At 35.1% G+C, this 22656-nt stretch overlaps 1 protein-coding gene across 1 annotated transcript in view; it reads left to right on the top strand.

Moving 5' to 3' along the window:
- The window catches only part of LOC145682882 (uncharacterized), a 562787-nt gene that overhangs the window by 112339 nt on the left and 427792 nt on the right, over positions 1 to 22656 (top strand). The window contains exon 2 of the mRNA XM_081754246.1: positions 19102 to 19189. Coding sequence (XP_081610372.1) covers positions 19102 to 19189 — 88 coding nt within the window. The remainder of the gene's footprint in view (positions 1 to 19101; positions 19190 to 22656) is intronic.

Here is a 22656-nt window from a genome sequence, read left to right as displayed (position 1 = left end):
AGGAGGAGGAGACCCAACTTTATATCAACATCTATTCTGATTCTTTGGTTACCCTGAAGTTTACATTTTAATTCTTCCGGGATTCGGCATAATTTCACATATTGTAACCCAAGAAAGTGGCAAAAAGGAAACTTTTGGTGTCTTAGGAATAATTTATGCAATAGCAATTGGGTTCCTAGGATTTATTGTCTGGGCTCATCATATATTCACTGTTGGTATAGACGTTGACACTCGCGCTTACTTTACCGCAGCCACAATAATCATTGCCGTTCCTACAGGAATTAAGGTATTCAGATGAATTGCCACACTTCATGGAGCACAAATAACTTATTCGCCTTCAATCTTATGAACTTTAGGTTTCATTTTCCTATTCACTGTTGGAGGTCTTACAGGAGTCGTATTAGCAAATTCATCTTTAGATATTGTACTCCATGATACTTATTACGTGGTAGCACATTTTCATTATGTACTATCTAAAGGTGCTGTATTTGCTATCATAGCAGGACTTATTCATTGATTTCCCCTATTTAGAGGAACAACGATAAATCCTACATGATCAAAAATTCAATTTTTAGTAATATTTATAGGAGTAAACATCACATTCTTCCCTCAACATTTCTTAGGTTTAAGAAGAATGCCACGTCGGTATTCAGATTACCCAGACGCCTACACTACATGAAATATAGTATCAAGTATTCGTTCATTACTTTCCTTCGTTGACGTCCTAGTACTTGTAATTATTATATGAGAAGCCTTTGCAAGAGCTCGGCCAGTCGTCTTTTCAGATCAACAAACAACATCTTTAGAATGATTCCAGAACACCACCTGCAGAACATAGTTATGCAGAACTTTCCTTATTAACAAACTTCTAAGGTGGCAGATAAGTGCATTGGGCCTAAGCCCCAAATATAAGAATAGCCATTCTTCCTTTGAAATTGCCATTTGAAATCAGCTAGGTCCTCAAGATGCAGCTTCCCCCGTAATAGAACAAATAGTGTTTTTTCATGATCATACAATACTCATTGTAACTATAATCACAGTTCTTGTAGGCTATTTACTAGCCTCTGTTCTGCCGAACACTTACATTAACCGTAACTTATTAGAGGGGCAAACCCTAGAGACTATTTGAACAATTCTGCCTGCTATTACACTAATCTTTATCGATCTCCCATCCTTACGACTCTTATACTTACTAGACAAAATTCATCAGCCAGCAATCACTCTTAAAACAATTGGGCATCAATGATACTGAAGCTATGAATATTCTGACTTCTCCTTAACAGAATTTGATTCATACATAATCCCTGTCAATGAAATAAGCCCTAATTCATTTCGTCTACTAGATGTAGACAACCGTATTGTATTACCTATTAATATTGACATTCGTATCTTAATTACCGCCGCCGATGTTCTTCACTCATGAGCTACGCCGGCCTTTGGTATTAAAGCAGATGCTACTCCAGGACGCTTAAATCAAGTAGCAGCTAATATTACACGCACAGGCTTATTCTTCTTCCAATGCTCAGAAATTTGTGGTGCAAATCATAGTTTTATGCCAATCGTTGTTGAAGCCTGCCCTCATTCAGTATTTACTAACTGAATAACAAAATAATACAAGAACTCTCATTGGGTGGCTGAAAGTAAGCAATGGTCTCTTGAACCAAAAGATAGTAAAGTAACAATTACTCCCAATTGAAAAATTAGTTAAATTATAACGTAAGCATGTCAAGCTTAAATTACTACTCAATAGTATTTTTCTATCCTACAAATATCTCCCCTAAAATGACTCATATTATTTATTATATTTTCTCTATGCTACCTTCTATTTGCATCTATTATATATTTTAAATCAAATACACCTCACCCTTCCTTAGATAGCACTAACATTAAGAAACCAACCATAAATTGAAAGTGATAAAAACCTTTTTGTCAACCTTTGATCCCTCTACTTCAATTATAAACATATCATTTAAGTGACTTAGAACAGTAATTGGGCTTCTAATTATTCCAATCCCATTTTGATTCTTACCGGGACGTCCAAACATTTTATGAAATAAAATTACCCTAACTCTTCATAAGGAATTCAAAACTATTCTTGGTCCCACTAGTCATCAAGGAAGAACCTTCCTATTCATTTCTTTATTCTCCTTCATTTTATTTAATAATTTTATAGGACTATTCACTTATGTATTTACCAGCTCTAGACATCTAACCTTTACATTAACCCTCGCCCTTTCCCTTTGAATAAGTGTCATAATCTACGGCTGAATTAATCACACTGAACATAAATTTGCCAATCTCGTTCCTTCTGGAACTCCAGCCCCTCTTATACCATTCATAGTATGTATTGAAATAATTAGTGACATCATTCGACCTGGAACCCTAGCTGTTCGGCTAATAGCAAACATAATTGCAGGTCATCTCTTCTTAACCTTATTAGGCAATACAGGCTCTTCTTTATCTCTCTCCATACTTTCATTACTAATAATTGGACAAATTACCCTTCTAATATTAGAATCTGCTGTCGCAGTAATTCAATCATACGTATTTGCAGTCCTAGTCACACTATATTCAAGAGAAGTTATTTATGTCAGCACCACAAAATCATCCCTACCACCTTGTTGATCACAGCCCTTGACCACTTACTGCAGCTCTAGGAGCCTTAATTACAACTACAGGTCTCACTAAGTGATTTCACCAATATGACCCTTCCCTATTCTTCCTAGGCATACTAATTACATTATTAACCATAATTCAATGATGACGGGATGTAACTCGAGAAGGAACATATCAAGGATTACACACTATACAAGTTACATTAGGTATTCGGTGAGGTATAATTTTATTTATTATTTCTGAAGTATTCTTTTTTGTTTCATTTTTCTGGGCCTTCTTCCATAGTAGACTAGCACCAACAGTAGAAATTGGATCTTTCTGACCTCCAGCAGGCATCGTCCCATTCAACCCGATACATATTCCCTTACTCAATACCGCAATTCTACTAGCCTCAGCGGTTACTGTAACATGAGCTCATCACAGATTAATAGAAGGTAACCACACTCAAGCCACCCAAAGCCTACTACTCACAATTCTCCTAGGCCTATACTTTACTGCCTTACAAGCATACGAATATTATGAAGCTCCATTCACCATTGCAGATGCTGTCTATGGCTCAACATTCTTTATAGCAACAGGTTTCCATGGCCTTCACGTTATTATTGGTTCTACATTCCTAGCCACTTGTTTATTACGTCACCTTTTATCACATTTTTCTCCTACACACCATTTTGGATTTGAGGCTGCTGCCTGATATTGACATTTTGTAGATGTAGTATGATTATTCCTTTATATTTCTATTTATTGATGAGGAGGTTAGCCTATTTAATATATATAGTATATTTGACTTCCAATCAAAAGGATCACTTAAATGAAATAGGCAATTAATACAGTTTTAACAACTGGTCTATTAACTATTATTATTTGCTTAATCGTTATAGCTATTTCAACTCTTCTTTCTAAGAAAGTTATTAATGACCGAGAAAAAAATCCCCCTTTGAATGTGGATTCGACCCTAAATCATCAGCTCGAATTCCCTTCTCGTTACGATTCTTCCTCATTGCTGTAATCTTTCTCATCTTCGATGTAGAAATTGCCCTTCTACTCCCAATAAATATTACTATTAACAACACTAATACATTATCCTGATCTCTCGTCAGACTTACATTCTTAGTAATTCTCCTAATAGGGCTTTATCATGAATGAAATCAAGGATCCCTAACATGGGCTGACTAATGAAGCGGGATAATAGTTAAATATAATATTTGGTTTGCATCCAAAAGGTGTTGCTGTCAACTTATCTCATAAGTAGGAAGCAAACAATTGCACTCATATTCGACCTGAGCCTTTGGCCTCTTAGCCCCTACTTGTTAGTTGAAGCCAAAAAGAGGCATTTCACTGTTAATGATATTATTGGGATTCTACGCCCCGACTAAGGAGATGTGAATAATCAAGCAGAAGCTGCTAACTTTTACCTTTAGCGGATTATACCGTTAACATCTCTTAATATAAAATGACTATAACCCCCTTAGTATAAATATTACATTACCTTTTCGATGTAAAAAAAGAGTGCTCTTCTCAGGGAGTACTATTTAGGGAATATAATTTCTTGCTTGTATAGGATACAATAAATATACTTGTATAGGATACAATTTTGTTTGAGGGGGGAAAAACAAAATTGTATCCTAGACAATGGGAAAATATGTTTTATTTAATACTAATTTTTATCAATTGGATTAAATACATAATTAATAATTATTTATTTTAGCGTTATAAATTAACGATAAAGTATTATCCTGGCCTTTTTTCTCTTGTTTATCTAGTTGTACATGTAACCTTCCGGATAAGAAATAAGTATCATTTATCTTAAAGGTAAATGATGAGATATAATTGGTCGTAGTACTTGTTTTTGCTTATTGATTAATGTTTGAAGCAGTTAAGGTTTAGGAAGACACGGCGAAATTCGTGCCAGCTGCCGCGGGGAGACGAAGGGGTTGAAGGAAAGAAGCAGTGACGGTTAAGGTGTAGTTATAAATTTAAATTATAGGATTTTGTCTTTTTATTTTTAGGTGAAATTATTATTTAAAATAATGAGTTCTATGTTTGAGGCTATGAAATTATTTGTTAAACAAGGATTAGATACCCTATTATTTTTTAATGTAAAATGTAACACCTGGGTAATAGTAGTTATATTCTTGAAACTCACAGGATTTGACGGTATTTTAGACTGTTCAGAGGAATCTGTCCCGTAATCGACAATCCACGATATATTTTACTTACTGTTGTTGGCAGTTTGTATACCGCCGTAGTTGAAGGTATTAAGGAGAGGTTAGAAACCTTCATTATCTTTATTAAGGAGGACTTCAGATCAAGGTGCAGCTTATCAGAAAGAGGAGATGGATAACAATGGAATGTTTATACGGATTTTATTATGAAATCATTTAAATGAAGGTGGATTTGAATGTAATATTAGTTATATTGCTATTATGAGTAGGGCTCTAAGATATGTACACATCGCCCGTCACTCTCACTTGTTTAGGTGAGATAAGTCGTAATATAGTGGGTGTACCGGAAGGTGTGCCTAGGTTGAATTAATAACAAAATAGAGCTTGTTAATTGAGCTATTTGTTTACATCGAGGAGGTTTCTGTGCGATTCAGATTATGTTCATTGAAGTGAATCAACTTTACTTGATGTTATTGTATGGGGTATAGAATTAATTTGTTGATATTATAGTTAATTAGTACCGTAAGGGAATGTTTAAATAAGTGAAATTTGGTTTAAAGGGATGAAAACATGAAATGTTGTACCTTTTGTATCAGGGGGCACTAAATAATATTATTATATAATTATATCCCGAAATGGAAAGAGCTAAAATATTATGATAATATAGGTAGTATATTATTTATGAATTTCATTTTAGTGGTGAAATACCTTTCGGTTTCCATTATATCTGGTTGTGCAACAATTGAATTTAATTCAGCAGCGGCTAGACTTGTTGTGAATTCGGTTTTTGTAGTTCTGCCGTGAGTAATAGTAAGGGGGATTTGCTCTTTACTTGTATTATTTATAATGTAGTTTTATATTAAATGAAAGATGTGGGCTTAGAAGTAGCCATCATTTATAATTTTGTTATAACTTATCTAAGTTGTGTATCATATTTTATTGCATTTAATTTATTACTGTACTTTTGCTTGAAATTAGTTAAGGTAATTTATAATGGTGTTATTAGTATATTGGAGAGGATGATTAAAGGAATTCGGCAAAGATTTCCTCCGCCTGTTTATCAGAAACATGTCCTTTTGTTAAAATAAAAGGTCTGACCTGCCCAGTGAGGTTTTAAACGGCCGCGGTATCTTGACCGTGCGAAGGTAGCATAATCATTAGCCCTTTAATTGTAGGCTTGTATGAAAGGTTGGACGAGTGGAAGACTGTCTTTATTCATAACGTTGAATTTTACTTTTGAGTGAAAATGCTTAAATAATTTAAGAGGACGATAAGACCCTGTAGATCTTTATATTTAAGTAGTAATTTTTGTAGTTGGTAATGAATAAATTTGCTATTTAATTGTTGCGTTGGGGCGACGAGAAGATAAAATAAACTCTTTTTTATGTAATTACTTTTAGGTATTTTTATGATCCTTTATTGATGACTAGCAGCGTTCACCCCGCTTCGCTGGGGTCACCCCGGAACGCAATAAACTTTGTTACTTAGATAATTTTTACTTTTTCGCTTTCAAGTGATATGATGAAAACCATAGAAGATTGCAGTAAATGTTAACATTATATCGCCTGTCATTTATGTTAACCCGCCGAGTGACACGGTCATGTGGGTTGCATATAAATACGGTTCGATTTAGCTATGATGAGCTAACAAAGGATTTCTACGTTATGGACACTTGAATGGTCAATTATCTCAAGACACTGGTAATTGAAAATTAAAGTGATATGATACAAACCATCTAGGGTCCAAATCTTAATAACCCCCCAAAAATGAAAGAAATTGGTTCAGCCGTATTAGCGTGATGAGCTAACAAAGGATTTGTACGTTCTCTTTTATATATATAGATTGTTAGACTAAATTACCTCAGGGATAACAGCGTATTTTTTTTTTGAGACTTCATATCGACAATAGCGATTGCGACCTCGATATTAGATAAAGATTTTATCTAGGTGCAGAAGCTTAGTGTATAGGTCTGTTCGACCTTTGAAATCTTACATGATCTGAGTTCAGATCGGCGTGAGCCAGATCGGTTTCTATCCTTTATTGGTAATAGTACTTCAGTACGAAAGGACCAAGTACTAATAATATTTATTATTAGGGAATAAAAATAAATGAGCAATTACTTTGGCAGATAAGTGCATTAGATTTATGATCGAATAATGGATGAATCGAGTCCAGGTAATAATGTATTATGATTATATTATAGGTGTGGTTTCTTATTTGATTTTGATTATTTGTGTTTTAATTGGGGTTGCATTTTTAACTTTATTAGAATGGAAAGTTTTACGATATATTCAAATTCCTCGGGGGCCCAATAAGGTAGGCATTTGTGGTTTGCCTCAGCCGTTTGCAGATGTAATTAAGTTATTTACTAAGGAGCAAGTTTTTCCTACTATATCTAATTATTATCCTTATTATCTAGATCCTGATTTTAGTTTATTTTTATCTTTATTAGTGTGATTAAGAATCCCTTATTTAAGTGTTATACTGACTTTTTCTTTAGGTTTATTGTTCTTTTTGTGTTGTACAAGCATGGGTGTATACACTGTAATAATTGCTGGTTGATCTTCTAATTCTTCATATTCTTTGCTAGGAGGCCTTCGAGCAGAAGCACAAACTATTTCTTATGAGGTTAATTTGGCTTTGATTTTGTTGTCTTTTGTATTTTTAGCTGAGAGATACAGATTGTTGAATTTTGGTTATAATCAGGAAGAGTTATGGTTTTTGCGAATCACGTTTCCTTTAGCATTAGTTTGATTTGCTTCTTGTTTAGCTGAAACTAATCGTTCTCCTTTTGATTTTGCAGAAGGTGAATCGGAACTTGTTTCTGGATTTAATATTGAGTATAGAGCAGGGGGATTTGCTCTTATTTTTATGGCTGAATATCCTAGTATTTTGTTTATAAGAGCTTTATTTAGTATTTTGTTTTTAGGGCATGATATTTTTTTCTGTTTTATTATTTTGTAAGGTAGTATTTATTTCTTTTGAATTTATTTGAGTACGAGCGACGTTACCACGATTTCGGTATGATAAATTAATATATCTTGCTTGAAAGTGTTTTTTTGGGGGCATAAAGCTTCTTTTTATTTCTCTTTTAATTTAAGTGTATTAAATTGAGAATAAGTTCTTAGAGCTTTTCTCTGTTGTATGTTTTCAAAACATATGCTTATTCTCAGCCAAAGAACTAAGTTTTATTTAGTAAGAAATCTCATAAGGAGGAGAGATATGGCACAAATAGGAAGTAAGCGAAGTAGATAACTGTGAGAATTTGACCTGTTAGAATGTAAGGGTCTTCGACTGGCCGTGCTCCGATTCAAGTTAAAAGGATTACTGTGCTAACTATAATTCAGAATATAATTTGGTTAATAGGATAGAATTGTAAACCTCGTATTTTTCTAGTATGAAAAAATGGTATAATTATTAAAATCATGATTGATATTACTAAAGCAATAACTCCTCCGAGTTTATTAGGAATGGAACGAAGAATGGCATAAGGAAATAGGAAGTATCATTCTGGTTGAATATGTACTGGTGTGACTAAGGGATTCGCTGGAGTGAAGTTTTCAGGATCTCCTAGTATATAAGGATTTCAAAGGGTAAGTAGTATTAGGGCCGTTATTATTGTTAGAAATCCAATAGTGTCCTTAGTTGAGAAATAGGGGTGAAAATGAATTTTATCTTGGTTTCTGTTAAGACCGAGGGGTTATTAGATCCTGTTTGGTGGAGAAATAGGAGGTGTACTATTGACATAGCGGCTACAATTAAAGGTAAGAGAAAATGGAAGGCAAATAATCGGTTTAAAGTAGTATTATCTACGGCAAATCCTCCCCAAATTCATTGTACTAGTTCCTAGGTAGGGGATAGCTGATAATAGATTTGTAATACCTGTTGCCCCTAAGAAAGATATTTGACCTCAGGTTAGGACGTAACCCACAAAAGCAGTTGCTATTACTAGTAGTAGGATAGCAACCCCTAATCTTCAAGTATGAAGATAGAGATAAGAACCGTAGTATATTCCTCGGCCGACGTGTAAGTAAAGACAAATGAAGAAAAAGGATGCTCCATTGGCATGCAAAGTACGTAAAGGCCAGCCAAAATTTAGATCTCGACAGATGTGAATTACTGTGTTGAAGGCCAATTCAATACTTGATACATAATGTATTGCCAGAAATAGGCCCGTAGCAATTTGAATAATCAAACATAAGCCGAGAAGAGAACTAAAGTTTCATCAATATGAGATGTTAATAGAAGCTGGAAGATCTACTAGGGCGTTGTTAGCAATTTTAAAAAGGGGGTGATGTAAGCGAATTGGTGTCACTTAGAGTGCCGAAGAGGGCCCTGATATAATGAAGTGATCTTTACTACTGCAATTAATGTAATAAATAGGTATGTTGCTAATATAATAGTATTTATTAGGATTGATGTTATATAAAATTTTATGCCGGGGATTTCTTGATAATTAGTTGTATAGTGATGTGGGTCTGGCAGTGAAGTTATGTTCGGAAGCATAAGAGGATCAACAATTATTATAAGGATTAAGAGGAGTGGAACTAGGAAAGTTAGTAGGAAAAGGCTAGGTGTTAAAGTAAATATTTCATTTGGTGCTAGTCTTGTAACATAAATGAATAAAACTAATAATCACTACTATTACTATTACGATTACGAATGCTAGTGTTAATTCCACTATTGCTGCCACTGCTAATACTATTACTACTATCACTACTGCTACTACTCATTACTATACAAATGAGACATCGAATACCACTACTGCTATTCCTAGTAATACGAAAACAAAACAATGAAAATGAAATCTTTGACTTTTACGTCCCACGATTATGCCGGCTAGGCTAAAGGAGGTGGTGATGATGAGAAATAAATGAAATGGTGCAATGAATAAAGTGGGAGGAAACGAGAGAACGCAGAGAAACCCCCACACACGGTGTTTGTCCACCACAAAGTTCACTATTGTCCGAACACATGGAGGTGATTATTTGAACTCTTTAGTTGTATTACGATGCTAAAATGTTTAATATTTATATTGTTGTTAGTACCTTTAGGTCTCAATTTTAAATTATGGTGAGTTGTTCAGTTTTGTCTTATTAGAGTTTGTTTTTTATTTATAATGAGAAATAGTATAGGGCTGGTTTCTTGGGAGGTATTCTATTATTTGTGGAGTGATAGTTTGGGATATTCATTGATTTTATTAAGTATTTGAATTGTTATTCTTACAATTATGGCTAGAGAAGGCGTGTGAGAAGTTTATTTTATAGTGCGATTTTTTTAGTTTAGTTTTATTACTACTTATTTTACTCTACTTGAGATTTTCTTCTTCTAGATTGTTTATGTTTTATTTTTTTTTGAGGGCTCTTTAATTCCTACATTATTTTTAATTTTGGGTTGAGGTTATCAACCCGAACGAATGCAGGCAGGAATATACTTGTTATTTTATACCTTCTTTGCTTCAGTGCCACTTTTGATTGGTATTTTTTATTTTAATATATTAAGGGTAGCTTATTGATGATTAATATGAGAAGTGTAGTAGATTTAGGGATTACATATTATATATGATATTTTGCTTGGTTGTTGCTTTTTTTAATTAAAATGCCTACATTTGTGGTTCATCTTTGGTTACTTAAGGGACATGTTGAAGCACCCGTAAGTGGTTCAATAATTTTAGCAGGAGTTTTATTGAAGCTAGGAGGGTATGGGCTATTACGTATTATATATTTTATAGAAAATGTAGCTGTAAATATAAATTTAATTTGATTTGGTATTAGAGTTGTAGGCATTTGATCAGTTAGATTAGTATGTTTACGACAAGTTGATGTAAAGTCTTTAATTGCTTACTCTTCTGTTGCTCACATGGGCTTAGTGGTATGTCTCGCATACGATTTAATGATATGTCTCGCATACCTTTAGCTTGGTGAAAAAATAACACTTAAATTTCGGTGGTGGCTACCTTTAATAGTCAGCAATTCGTGTATCACACTCTCGCATTAAATCATCATTAATTACAAGACGTGGGCCAGCTTATGCTGAAAAATCATCTATTTTGCGGACCCCTTCTTTAAATGTACAACATGAGGATAGAGTTTCATACAGAGGTTGAAACTCACCATAACACCATACTATATTTTTCCATTTTTCGGAATAATTTTTCAAAAAATTTTTTACAATATATGATTTTCCACACCCAGTGGGACCAGCTATAATACAAGTAAATGGATGTTGAAACTCCATATTGTAATACACCACAAAATAATTATAAATATAATAACATATTATTATTATTACGATTCAAAAATGTGAATACTTCTAGCGCTATACGTTCAGACAGTATATTGGTACTAGCAGTAGTCGTAGTAATAAATTCTGGAATGGAAGTAGTAGTAGTAGTAGTAGTATTAGTAGTAGTAGTAGTAGTAGTAGTAGTAGTAGTACTCTCTTTCAGACATGTTTGAGGATACTTTGTTACATCTTTACAGAATTGAGAACAAGTAATTATGGCCTGCTGAATGCATGGCAAATACAACTGGAGTTTTCTCCATGTATAAGCACAAAAATTAACCTGACCGCTACTATCGTCATCTGACGAAAGAATAAAACACTGACGAATACCTTTAAGAGTATCTGACAATGATATTTCATAATTTTCACTAACGGAAAATTGTGTAGGCAATGAAGAATTTGTAACAGCATTAAAGTAGTTTTCATTATATAAATAATATGATAGAAAAGTATACCACTCATCGGGTGAAAGACGAATACGATCACAGTAATTATGTAAAGTGATAATAACAGAAAATTCTCCTCCATCATCGTATGCTAGACCAACACATACCTCGATTTCATTAAAATAATAATAATGATTTAAAATTTGGTTATCCATTTTTTTACTCGCCACTCTCTCTCCATACTTCCGTTTCTACTAATATTGTATTTACCCTATTCGTTTTATTTTATACCCGTATGGAAGTGTGTCAAAATTTTCTATTCGTTTTCTTTTAGTAGCAGTAACCTGATAGATTTTATGCGCCTACGGCTTAGTAATCAATCTTTAGTACGTACAATTTGTCGACTGAGAGGAACGCTAATAGATAGTGAATTATTTAAAGTCATATCTTTCATCTGTTCAAAGTTAACATATTTTAATGTTTTATTATTCAGTGTGATTCCTTTGATTTTACATATTGTGTTTGTTTTACCATTAAGGGTGTTGACAACGTTATAGCCGTAACATTTGGGACCACCAGCACAAAATTCTTCGATATATGCATCCGGACCATATTCTGCTAACTCATGCTTCCATATCCGTAAATACAATCCTATTTTTAACTGTGGCTCACCCGGTGATTGAGTGTCTGTGTCATAATATAACACACGCTCGCCAAGTAAATCCAAATAACGAAATAACTCGAGGCGTGAGTGTGACGTTTTGTATGCGCCAATTATCATGTTAATATTTTTAGCAGTAGCAATAACGCTCTCATTAACACTGAAGTTGAGCACACGGATTTTGTTGCCGATTGGAATACAAGATTTAACTTCAATATTCGGATTTGTTAATTGATCGAAATAGTTCTCGGGAGTTTTAATGATATCGATTTGCTCCATGTTCTCTCTTTGTGCGAACTTACCCCACAGATTATTTACCCCTAGCTTTGAAATTCGTTTGCGCATAATCTAATTTTTTTTGCGCATAATCTTTTCATGGTCTAATTGGATACCCTCTTTCTCATAATACTCGTGTATGAACTGGTCTTTTTGTTGTTCAGTGACGCATCCTGAAGGTCAACCGTTACATTCAGTCTTGGTCTTCATAAACAGGTTAACGTAGTCCGTGAAAAGACCGCCCTCTTTCTTTTCAGCGTCATAGATTACAACCTCATAGCTCCATACCTCATGTTTTTCGAGCACTCTGTACCCCTTCTCAATAGTTACCCGCACTTCTTCTACAACCCATACTCCAGTCAAAGCTCTCTCCTCATCCGAATGCGTGCATTCTTCTTCATTAAGAGTGTCCGCGCATGTTCGGCATATGGGGAATAATAACTTTTCACCACTCCGATAGGGCAGCACTGGGTGGTAGATATTGTCCGGGGCTAATACCGGGCACTTTATTATTCCCTCAAATTCCGAAATATCAGGACACCCTTCATCTCTCACATAAATTTTCGGATTACCCACAGAATATTTTTTCACCTTACAACAATAAGGATAAAGGGAGATTATATCGGTATAGGTGATACGTTCTCCGTCTTTCACCTTTTTGTAAAGTTTCATGGCGTCGATCCTGTCACCGTACAGGGCATCCCGCGGATGAATTAGGCATTTCTTAGCCATGTGGTGGTTTTTTACAAATATATTCACTGTCGGGTGTTTTTCCAGAAACTCGCGCCACTGGCATTCCCACATTTCATGTACTATATACCCCAGTTCTTTTAATCTATTAATTTTGTTTACAGTATTCTCATAACGCATATTAAAAGTAGTGTATGCATCATTATATATGGTGTTATCACGACCTGTGGGGTAACACCCTTGACACCCGTAGAATAGACAACCCTGATACTCCCAAACATGTTCTGCGCCATTATAGTGCGCATAACTATCCACTTTATACCCACCACTCACAACCTCTCATCCGTTACCATAATGGTGATTTGTGTTTTTAATCGGTCGGCCTCGTACACTGAACGGCACCGACAGATTTCTTATCACGCTACCGGTACCACTATGTGTAGTACCTGTACTAACGGTGTCTGTTCGCAAGAACTTTTTTCTATACATTAAATTGCACGCGATTGCAATGCTTATTCTTTCTAGGAACGGGTTGACAACCGATATAACTTCAAATTCGTTCATAAATTTTATGCACCCATTGCGCAGCACGTTCACATCGTTTACACAGTATTTATTGAGCTGTTCTTTTAAATTGAAGCCCTTCTCTCCAAGTATATCTTTTTCCTCCCTATACCAACCCAAAAACTTCTCTTTCTGTTTCTTTTTAAGCCCCCGACATCGTAATGCTCAATGCTGGGAAAAGCACCTCTATACTCCTGATTAGTCTTTCTGTTGAATAAATGAGGCAAATGACCATTCGAGACGGGCAAATCGAATGCGTCACTTAATTTGGACAAAATCATTGGTAAGCAATTTGGACTATCAATAAACTTTAATTTTAAATATAAATATTCCGTCGCTAAAATTTTGCCCCACGCATAATTATTCGCGGCGTCAACTCTTTATCAATCGTGATCGCGCATAAAACAAAATGGGCGTCATACCCCTTTGCGTTATGAGCTACAGCGACTATTTTGTTTATTCCAGAACGCCTTTCTGCTAAATAATCTAGAAACTCTACAATGCATGTGTCCCCATAAAATACACGTTCCCTAATACCGCATACACCACACCGTTCACTCGCACTGTTTCTACAATAATAACATATCTGTTGGCTAACTAACAGGTTGGGTTCGTGCTCAAAAATACCACTGGCTACTTCTTTATCTTGGCGGCACTCAATATCATAAAACAGTAATAGCCATTTCTGTGGAGTACGCGTTCGGCACGGTTGAATGTAACATAAAAGCCCTGAACGCATCATATTATTACACCCTGTGCAGAATACTTACCCACCGACATGTGGATTCCGCCCTTTTTTTACCGCGTATGCTTTACGGCATTGAGGACACACTTTCAGAATATCACATAATGAAGCCTTATGGCTTTTTTTAGTACTGAGCCCCATAAGAGCATCTATTGCATTCCTTGTAATATATTACACTTTCTATGGCGCATGGAGGTCTATTCCGGCATTTATTCCACAAAGCTTTACACTTCCCCGCATGCCTGTCTTTAGTTTGGAATTTTTTATGACATTCTTCGCAATAGTAACCGCATGAACATGCAGATGTTAGATTAGTGATGACGTCATAATAATTGTCAATATATTGTAACTTAATTCGTTTACCATGACCGTGACCCTCAAAAAACATTTTTTCACCCGAAAACCCGTCATACATAGTGATTTTATATGCCGATAAATATGCCTGAATTTTTTTAATTCCTGTATCCCTCCGCCATTCTGTAATTTAACACCAGACTTTTCACTTAAGTAAGACACCTTTTTAAACGTATTTGTTGAGTATTGATTGCTATATTTATCTCTTTCTTTTCGATTAGCTTTATTTTCAATAAACCCTATAGCTACAACCAGAGCTTAGGCTAGACAATTATAATCAGGGTTTTTAATAACCATAACACCTTTGTTACGTTTTATATATTTGTTTATGTCAGAGAAATTCTGTTTCGCCCGTCCCCTACCAATAGGTAGTTCGACGTGGTGAAAATAGAGAATAAAAGTATCTTGATATAAGAATGATGTATTTGATTGAATTACTTTTTCTAACGCCCCCCACACATTTTCAGCAGTCATATTATTAGCAGTCCGAAAAGACAAATAAAATGGTTTATCGGGATGATTTTGATTTATGAAAGTCAACCCTATACGATGATGAGGGAGCACACCTCTCATGACATACTGTACCAAATCACGAATACCATTTTCTACCCATTCAAGGGGGTTTTCTCCCTCTCAGGGAGGAGTTAATTCAATTGTCAGTAAATTTCCATTATCCTTAAATTGACTATAATATTGACGTGACTTAGATACTGTACTAAATCTCTCCATTTTTTTGTAAAATCGTTAATAATTTCTGCTTTTCTAACTATAGAACACTAAGTATTTTTTTAGAATGTTGTAAAATCGTTAATGTTTGCGGGTTTTTACTATAATGGGGTCTCTTCCAACTATAGATTACGAAATAATGTTTTTTTAATAACGCCCGCTGTTTTACAACGATCAACAATTATTCGCTGTAAATCACAAAGTAATGTTTATTTTTGTAATATTGTATTATCGTTAATGCTTGCTGTTTTACCTTAATTTGGGTCTTCCAACTATAGATTCCCAAGTAATGTTTTTTCTAATAACGCTCACTGTTTTATAACGATCAACAATCATTCGCTGTATATCACCAAGTAATGTTTTTTTGTAATATTGTATTAGCGTTAATGTTTCTTGTTTTATCTTAATTGGAGTCTTCCAACTATAGAACGCCAATTAGCGTTTTTTCTAAAAACCTACGCTCAATATTTTACAACTATCAACAATCATTCACTGTTGATCAGTAAAAAATCCAAGTAGTGTCTTCTGTAATAACGTTTACGCTATATTGAAAGCAATGCTTATAGAATTTCTACTGAATCAAAACGGCTCTCTCTGTTCCTTATTTTTTGTAAATGGAATTTCTAACTATACTAAAATAAAATGTATTTTTTCCTAATAACTTATAATAATAATAATAATAATAATAATAATAATAATAATAATAATTAATTATTGTAAATTTTTCCAAAACCTCTCTCGGAGAAACGCTATCTCTCATAACTGGGAGATGTTTTCTTGGGGGCCAGGTTGCAACTATGGCCCTGAAAACCCTGCCATGGCACGGTATTGGAGCTCTTAATCTCCCAATTGAGAGACAGAGAGATGTAATCCTTTATAACCCGGCCAAAGTTATAAATTATTACGGCTCCGAACAGGATTTGAACCTACTTTATCGGCCAAATCTCCGTTCTTTAAATTGCTGCCTTTACCGATTGCGCCACAATTGGAAAGGCAAAAAATCTCTTAATAGAAAGATATTTAAGTAGAGCTATTAGCAGAATTATTGATCATTCTTTTCTGCTTACCACATATTGAGATGTCATCTATTAGCAAAATTATCAATCATTATTTTCTGTCTTTATTTTACTGCCAGCTGGTGGGCTTATTTATATTTACCGAAAGCGCTAATACCATCGGAACTCTTGTGCAAGTGGCCACCATAAGACAACATCACACCTGGATTTCAACGTTGCCAAATTTAACATTGAACGACAGGGCCGGACCATTCTTTGTTCTAATTTCTCGAGAACGCTTGGGTACATGGTTTTCCAAGTTGACATCATACGACCATGGGTGGACCATCTTTTTGCAAAAATTTCAAATAATCGACAATTGTTTGCGCACGGATACAGCTAGGGGTAAGTTATACGGTTTTCAAAGCCCGAAATTACTTAAACCCTAATACCTCGAAAACGGAGCCACATATTGAGGTGCCGTTTCCACATTTAGTAAGTGGTCATCAGCCACCACATGACCCAAAGGCCAAAGGTCAAAATGCTTAAAACCTAATAGCTCAAAAACGGAGCCACATATTGAGGTGCCGTTTCTCTATTTAGTAATAGGTCACAAACCACCACATGACCCAAAGGTCAAAGGTCAAAATACTTAAAACCTAATAACTCGAAAACGGAGTAAGATATTGAGGTGCCAAGAACTGACCATCGAGGTCAAAGGTCATAATACTTAAAACTCAATAACTCGAAAACGGAGCCACATATTGAGGTGCCGTTTCCACATTTAGTCATTGGTCATCAAACACAACATGTTCCGAATGTACCGACCATCGAGGTCAAAGGTCAAAATACTTAAAACCCAATCACTCGTAAATGAAGCAACATATTTAGATGGAGTTTCCACATTTAGTCATTGCTCATCAACTACTGACTAAATGTGGAAATAGCACCTCAATTTGTGGCTCCGTTTTCGAGTAATAAGGTTTTAAGTATTTGACCTTTACCCTCTATAGTCAAATACTTAAATCCCAACCACCCGTAAATGAAGCAACATTTTGAGGTGGAATTTCCACATTTAGTCAATAGTTGATGAACGATGACTAAATGGGGAAACATCACCTCAATACATAGTCCCATTTTCGAGTTATTAGATTTTAAGTATTTGATGATCAAATACCTAAAACCCAATCACTCGTAAATGAAGCAACATATTTAGGTGGAGTTTCCACATTTAGTCAGTAGTTGATGACCAATGTCTTATAGTGGAAAAAGCACCTCAATACGTAGCTCCGTTTCCGACTTATTAGGTCTTAAGTATTTTGACCTTTGACCTCGATGGTCAGTAGTTGATGACAAATTACTAAATGAGGAAACACCACCTCAATATGTGGTTCCGTTTTCGAGTTATTGGGTTTTAAGTATTTTGAACTGTGACCTTCGGGCCAGTTCCTGACCATAACAACACCTCAATATGTGGCTCCGTTTTCGAGTTATTAGGTTTTAAGTATTTTGACCTTTGACATTGATGGTCGGTATGTTTGGAACATGTAGTTGTGGGTGGGTGTCGTCTTCGTTGAGGAGTGATTGGGTTTTAAGTGTCATATATAAGACCCAGGTAAAATAATTGTGGCATGTTCGAAAAACCCCATATCCCGAGTTTGACATAGAAAGGGTCTAGATGTAGATTTTCTTTGCGCAGTAGTTCATAAAAGAGAACGAGTACGTGAGTCCAGTTGGCGTGGCAAGACGTGGACATTCGACCTTTGGGCCATGTGGTAGTTGGAGACCAAAACACTACCTCAATACGATGCTACGTTTTCGAGTAATTGGGTTTTAAGTATTTTGACCTTTGACCTCTGTGACATGTGGTAGTTAATAACCAAAACAGCTCCTCAATATGTGGCTCCGTTTTCGAGTTATTAGCTATTAAGTAATTTGACCTTTGACCTCGATGGTCGGTAATTTTGGAACATGTAGTTGTTGGTGTGTGGCGGTTTCGTTGACAAGTGATTGGGTTTTAAGTGTCATATATAATACCCAGGTAAAATATGTGTGGAATGTTCGAAAACCCTCATATCCCGAGTTTGACATAAGATGTAGATTTTCTTTGCGCATAAAACGGAACGAGTACGTGAGTCCAGTGGGCGTGGTCAGGGGGCATGGCCAAACGTAAGCGGGCAAAGTGGGCGTGGCCAGTGGGCGGGGTCATTTGACCGGCGCCAGCCACTCAGCGTGAAGGGTTCGTGGCTTGTTTGCGCATGCGCAGTAAGAAAAAAACACCCCAAGGTCTGCACTCCCTAATAACGTCAACGCACAATTTTCTTTATATTGATTATGAATTATAATTATAATATAAAGCAAGGAAAGACATGAATATGCGTTGCAACTTTTATTTCACATATTTTGCTAATGGCACATTTTGAGAAAAGTAATTTGTTTCTTTATACAGATGTATGAAATGATATAATGCATACAGGCTTGTGTGATTTAATACACTTGTTTAATTAAGTATATAGATGAAATTAGTAACTATCAAAACAAATTGCTATAAACATATATTTCTAATAATTGAAACCTTCCACTATATAATCCGTATAATTAGTGATGTACATATGATAGCAAAAATTCTTATTTGCAGGTGACGCACCATATCATAATGTTGAAAGTAATGATCATTCTTTTTACCTTTTACCACTTCGCGACTTCCTCTGGGCTTCATAATAAAGGTAAGTGGACATTAAAACATTTTAATATGCAGAGGCAAATGACTGAATACACCCTATAAAATTCGAACAGTGTGACGAATCATAAATTTGTTTGGGTATCTATTTGAAGGTTGCAACTTATAGGAGCTATTGTGACAACGGCGGTCATCTTGAAATTCGTCATCTTTGTTTTGGGTTACTTTTTTAAAAATCGAAAATTTGTCATCTTTGTATCATTTTACACTGCCTTTCTTGTAGGAACAAGCATCTTCCACCCGTTTTGCGATAACTTTATTTATATAGAAGTTATGATCCGTTAAATGTTTGGATATTTTACTGAGTCGGCATTACAGTATATGGTCATTATTACCTCCATTGCGCTAGATATATAATCCTAGTCTTTTTTGCCAGTCCTGCTGAACACGTCGCAGGGTGTGCGGGTTAATAAAATCACACGCCTCCTCAACACGCGAATAAAAAATGTTGCATTGTTGAAATTTAATTCATATCTATTGATTTAAAATGTCCCCACAGATAAAAGCCAAGAGGTTTGAGATCAAGGGACCGTAAAACTTTTAAGAAATGCCAGAATTTCTATTGCAGTCTCTTCGTTGGTGACCGTTTCTGGACGTCCGCTGTGCTTTTTTTCCGACACATAACCTATTGCACGAAGTTTGTTAAATAAATTGGAAAGTGTCATATGTGAAATGTTATTTCTCTCATAACGCCGGCATTGAAGTCAGGGGCAATCACTCTGGTAAGTCGTTCTCCACTTATTAACACAATTTTAGTGCGTTCGTACTGTGTAAGCGCTATTTCATATCACCTACAAAGAGAAAGAATATTGATCAACTCGTCGCAATTTTAAATTTTAGAAGATAAAATACCTATACAAGTAAATATATCCCAAAACAGATTGCGAAATAATATTCCAAAGATAGAGGTAGTGTAATATGATATGCGAAATAACCCCATTTATTTTTAAAATACGTAACCCGAATCCAAGATCACTTCTAGTGTGTGGGGTCCTTGGTTCAATTCCAAATCGCGCCAAGTGAGCTCTTGATAGACAAAGACAGCATGCGTGGATTTCCTTCGTGTTCTCCCGTTTAATCCCACTTTTTTATTTATTCGACCATGCCAATCATTTCTCATCATCACCGTCTAATTTAGCCTAGCCATCAGAAGTGAAGCACGAAAAACTTAAAGGTTTCATTTCATTTCATTTGCCAATTCAGGATGGCGGATTTTAAGACGCCATAACACCTATAAGTTGCGTCCACATCTATAGAAACATCACACTATACAACATTATTATTCCTCCAGACTTTTGCCTCACCAGCACAAAATATGTGAATATTGCGCAGACAACTCGTAAAGCATGTAAAATAAATTATGTTAAACTTATTGAATTTGTATATTTGTATATATGTACAGGCTGAAAACCAATGTAAATATGGTATTTAGAAAATACTGATAATCAGTAGGTTAGGTTAACATAAGGACGTTTAGAACATACTGAAACCTATAAGGTAATATGATATATAGTTGAATACTGGTAGTCAGTTGTTTTGACTCAGTTATGGTTCATTTGCAAAGAGTTTGATACCAACATGTGATACCAATTTGATTTAGAAACCAATTTGATAATAACATCATGTATCTCAGTTTCTTCTGATTTATTACAGTTGTATGAGTATTTGGTAATATCAATAAAAATAAAAAAAATGATAAACATAAATTTCAATAATAAAATGTATAATAAGAATAGAGTACTAGAACAATAAACATGCTTAAAGCATAAAGTTTCAAACATACAATTCATGGTAAATCTACTTATTAACAGATGGGGTCGGCCCGGATCCCAGGTCATAATAGGGCGTATTATAAGACGACATAAAGACAGGGCTAGAGGGAGTGAATCTTCTACACTCTTGTTACAAACTGATCACTAGGAACAAAATTCATTCCACTTTCCATTCGAAACCTGTCCTTCAATGCTCATCTTCTTAATATTGAAGCTGCTTATAAAGACAACCACAAAAAATTAAAATGAAATCTTTAAGTTTAACGTCCACGGTTATGCCGGTTAGGCTAAGTCTCCTGCTCACATTTAGTACTATTTCCGTATAGTTCTTTTCTTAATATTGTCTGATGATAACTTCAAATATGTATACTTTGAACTTTACCTTTGTATGAAGAATTTTCTTTAATTTTCCAATATAACTTTCGGAGCCAGATATGTTGCGAGTTAACTCTTCAACTCCTTCCACAAAAAAAGAAAAGACACAAAATTTCTACATCTAACTGAGGTTAGGGTCGATTATCAATCGTAGTACACAATTTTAGGACAGTGTTATATGAAACGGAATAAAACATTGTTAAAGCCGAATTAAACTAGCTTTAGTAAAAATTGAGTATCTCGTCGGGCAGAGGATCGGCATATGTGTTCTATCTGACTTGGGGTTGGTGAATATTTCGAAAAGTTTTCATCCAATTTCTGAAATGTGTTTTCCCTTGGATAATAATGCATATATGTCATAACCAAGAACATATATCATTATAGTGCACATATATTTTATTCTCCCTTAAGAATATACAATACTGCGCAATTTTTTAATAATTTTGTGACCAAGTACTAGCTCGTGTACACTTTCATCCATTTGCCGCATTCATGCTTGATTATTGAGGATATAATGTGGGTTTTCACCACTACCAGATGTTTTTCTTTTAAAGTAATTTCTTCGAAGACTCAGTTACGCGCTTCCTGGAATTAGCAGTACCTTCGACAATTTTTTTCTGTTTTCAATGGATTCCAAATCTTTGGGTCTGGTAACGCTATCCGGTAGCTCTCTATTACAGAGTAACTCTGAAAACGCTACATCCACACATTAGAACAGTAGACGTTCTTGAGGAAGTCTTGTATTTTCACCTGATGATTGTTCTACGTTGTGTGGTCTTCGTAGCCTTAATATGTTGAGTTGTTTCAGGCTGTGTTATGTCATTGCGTTCTAATATTTCAAATAGCTGGGAGTTCGTTTGTGCTTGACTTGATGTTTTGTACGAATCTTTTGCCACTGTTTCAATACTCCTACTACTGTTTGTGAGAACCTCCTGAGGATAGACCATTAAGTGAAAATACCTCCTTTCTAAAATTGTTGTAATATCCTCGGTGTGTGCCTTTCTCAAAGAAAGGAAGGGAGAAATAACATCAATTAATGATAGAATATAGTAGTATCTCTGACTTGATGGGAGTTTCCCAATAATATCAATTTAAAGCGCCTCATTCGAAAAAGTGGACTGGATGTGATATTTTTGCTTAGCAATAGTCCGGCTGGCGAACTTTGTTTCTGCACATTGAATGCAATTGCTGATAAAGTTTCTAATATTGTTTCTTTGATTTTACGAATAGAAAATCTACCTGCAAAATTTTATCATTTCTGTACTACAAACTTGCCGGTCAAATAAATAATCTCAATAACACTATT

The sequence above is a fragment of the Thermobia domestica genome, chromosome 4, assembly GCF_964235325.1.
Source record: "Thermobia domestica chromosome 4, izTheDome1.hap1.1, whole genome shotgun sequence".
In the NCBI taxonomy this organism is placed as follows: Eukaryota; Metazoa; Arthropoda; class Insecta; order Zygentoma; family Lepismatidae; genus Thermobia; species Thermobia domestica.
The sequence above is the reverse complement of the archived record's forward strand: the minus strand, read 5'-3'. Positions and strand labels throughout refer to the sequence as shown.